Source organism: Dinoponera quadriceps, unplaced genomic scaffold (genome assembly GCF_001313825.1).
Source record: "Dinoponera quadriceps isolate SergipeBrazil2010 unplaced genomic scaffold, ASM131382v1 scaffold577, whole genome shotgun sequence".
NCBI classification, from domain to species: domain Eukaryota; kingdom Metazoa; phylum Arthropoda; class Insecta; order Hymenoptera; family Formicidae; genus Dinoponera; species Dinoponera quadriceps.
In genome coordinates this window covers 8,891-11,075 of record NW_014554667.1, presented here as the reverse complement: position 1 = coordinate 11,075, position 2,185 = coordinate 8,891, and the positions used below count along the sequence as shown (strand labels likewise).

The window sequence follows — 2,185 nt, the reverse complement described above, 5'->3', positions numbered from 1 at the left end:
AACAACGCTTCAATTCGTATGAAAATGTACGAAAATGGCTCGATAGCTGGTTCGCTTTAAAAGAAGAAATGGTTTTTTGGCGTGGTATTCATAAACTGCCGGAGAGGTGGGAAAAATGTATAAATAGCAATGAACATTATTTTGAATAAAATATTTTTTATCATTTTCAAACAACAGACGTGTAATTTTTATAAAAAAATTCCGGTTTCAAATTTCTACACCTGGTGTATCGAAAATATCGCGTTGTCAATTAATAACACTAGTCAACAAGTAAAAATTTCTAGTAATATGAATCAAATGCGATGGTTCTTAATAATTTTTGTTTACTGAATATAAAAATATCAAAACTCTGTAGCATGTAGAACTTTTTGTTATTGAAATATTTATCAGGACCTCATTTTTAATATAAGTATCTACTTTATTTTCCTCCAGTTACTTTTCATCGTGAGATGGGCTTAAAATATATTTTTTCGCATCATTATTATATCGCGAGATGGTTTAAGAATTTTTTTTCTCACATCACTTTTACATCTCGAGATGGGTTCACAAGTTTCATATCACTTTTACATCGCAAAATGGGTTTGGTTGCAACAGACTATATAAAATTATGACATTTTGAATATCACACATGGAAAACAAAGTTAACAGGAAAACAAAAAATGTAGATTTGGTAACCAAAACCTTGTTGACAAGTGTAATTAGTTCCTGGCAATTAAATGTTAATAACAACAATCTGGTTTGCAGTTAATATCGTTGATGATCGGAGTTAACGACTTTTGCAGCAATATGTGCTGGAATTCTTCACCTTCGTCAATTTTCGATAAACACAAAGCCGATTTACTTCAAGTTTTGACGACATTGAGAGATAATTTGCCACGGACTTTGATATCGTTGATTCCGTCACAACATATGAAAACTTTATTTGACAGTCGTAAGGGTAGACCATCTTTTACATGTGACCTTATGACGGATAGCGAATGTTCTTGTATGTTTGGCCTTAGATATCAAAGTTTTATACTAGAATATTATATGAGGGCAGTCCGATAAATATTTAGCCTACAAAAGAAAAACGAAAATTTTGGAAAAGTGGCGATTTATTTCTCAACATAATTTCCTTTTAGCTCGATGCACTTGACCCAGCGATGCGCCAACTTCTTTAACCCATCTGAAAAATACGTTTTCTCGAAGTCTGCAAAGTAGGCCTCCGTGGCGGCGATGACCTCCTCATTCGGCCAAATTAGTCGAATTGAACTACGAACTGCTGCCCCATCCACTGTATTCTCCAGATTTGGCCCCGTGCGACTTTTTTTTGTTTCCAAACTTGAAAAAGTCACTCGCCGGGCAGAAATTTGAGTCGAATGAGGAGGTCATCGCCGCCACGGAGGCCTTTGCAGACTTCGAGAAAACGTATTTTTCAGATGGGTTAAAAAAATTGGAGCATCGCTGGGTCAAGTGTATCGAGCTAAAAGAAGACTATGTTGAGAAATAAATCGCCACTTTTCCAAAATTTTCGTTTTTCTTTTGTAGGCTAAGTACTTATCGGACCGCCCTCGTAAAATCATGAGACGATAAGTATTTAACGATAGAAATAATACTTTTATTAAATAAATTCTATGAAAAATTCTCCGAATATTTCAATTTTTTAATTTTTATTCGTTTTTGAATGATTTTAAAAATATTGTCGATAATAAAAGATATATACATGCATCAATGAAAAAATTTAAATACGTTTCAGATGGCAAGAGTTAGACATGGAAATCCTGAATATTTATTTTGAATTCCAGAGGGACGACTTTGCAGTCATAACTCAGGCTATTACACTAGATTTAAGCATACCCCTCGTTTCTCATGGATATGCCGATACGACATATTTCACCATAGATTGTTTTCATGACAGTCAGAAAACTAACACTCGAAGTAAATACCATTTTTTTATTTAGGAAATATGGAAAACTATATTTAATTACTAGAAAATCTTTAACTCAATTTTGAACAAATAAGTTATCGACGTTTTTTTGTAGTTGCAAACGGTTTGTGGAATAACTTATTGGAACCAGTTGGCGTTAAAACGAAATCCTGGCAGGATCTTTTTGAGAGGTTTCTTTGTCCAACTCCGGAAAGGCCTTACTTGGCCACATTGCAAAATTCTCAAATAGACCTTCAGCGAAATAAGTCGTCCTTGTGA

General features: G+C 34.1%; 1 protein-coding gene across 1 annotated transcript; it reads left to right on the top strand.

Moving 5' to 3' along the window:
- The first annotated feature begins 628 nt into the window (after positions 1-628).
- LOC106740741 (phospholipase B1, membrane-associated-like) lies at positions 629-2,185 on the top strand. The gene is made up of 4 exons (XM_014612075.1): positions 629-694; positions 745-989; positions 1,736-1,917; positions 2,022-2,185. Exons 1-4 carry the CDS (start codon positions 629-631, stop codon positions 2,183-2,185), a joined length of 657 nt encoding a protein of 218 aa, XP_014467561.1.

Excerpts from the sequence above, each read along its gene's own strand:
- LOC106740741 (XM_014612075.1), top strand. The coding sequence starts at position 629 with ATGGAAAACAAAGTTAACAGGAAAACAAAAAATGTAGATTTGGTAACC. Across the intron at positions 990-1,735 it reads GATAGCGAATGTTCTTGTAT|ATGGCAAGAGTTAGACATGG; the intron begins GTTTGGCCTTAG and ends AATACGTTTCAG. Across the intron at positions 1,918-2,021 it reads TCAGAAAACTAACACTCGAA|TTGCAAACGGTTTGTGGAAT; the intron begins GTAAATACCATT and ends GTTTTTTTGTAG.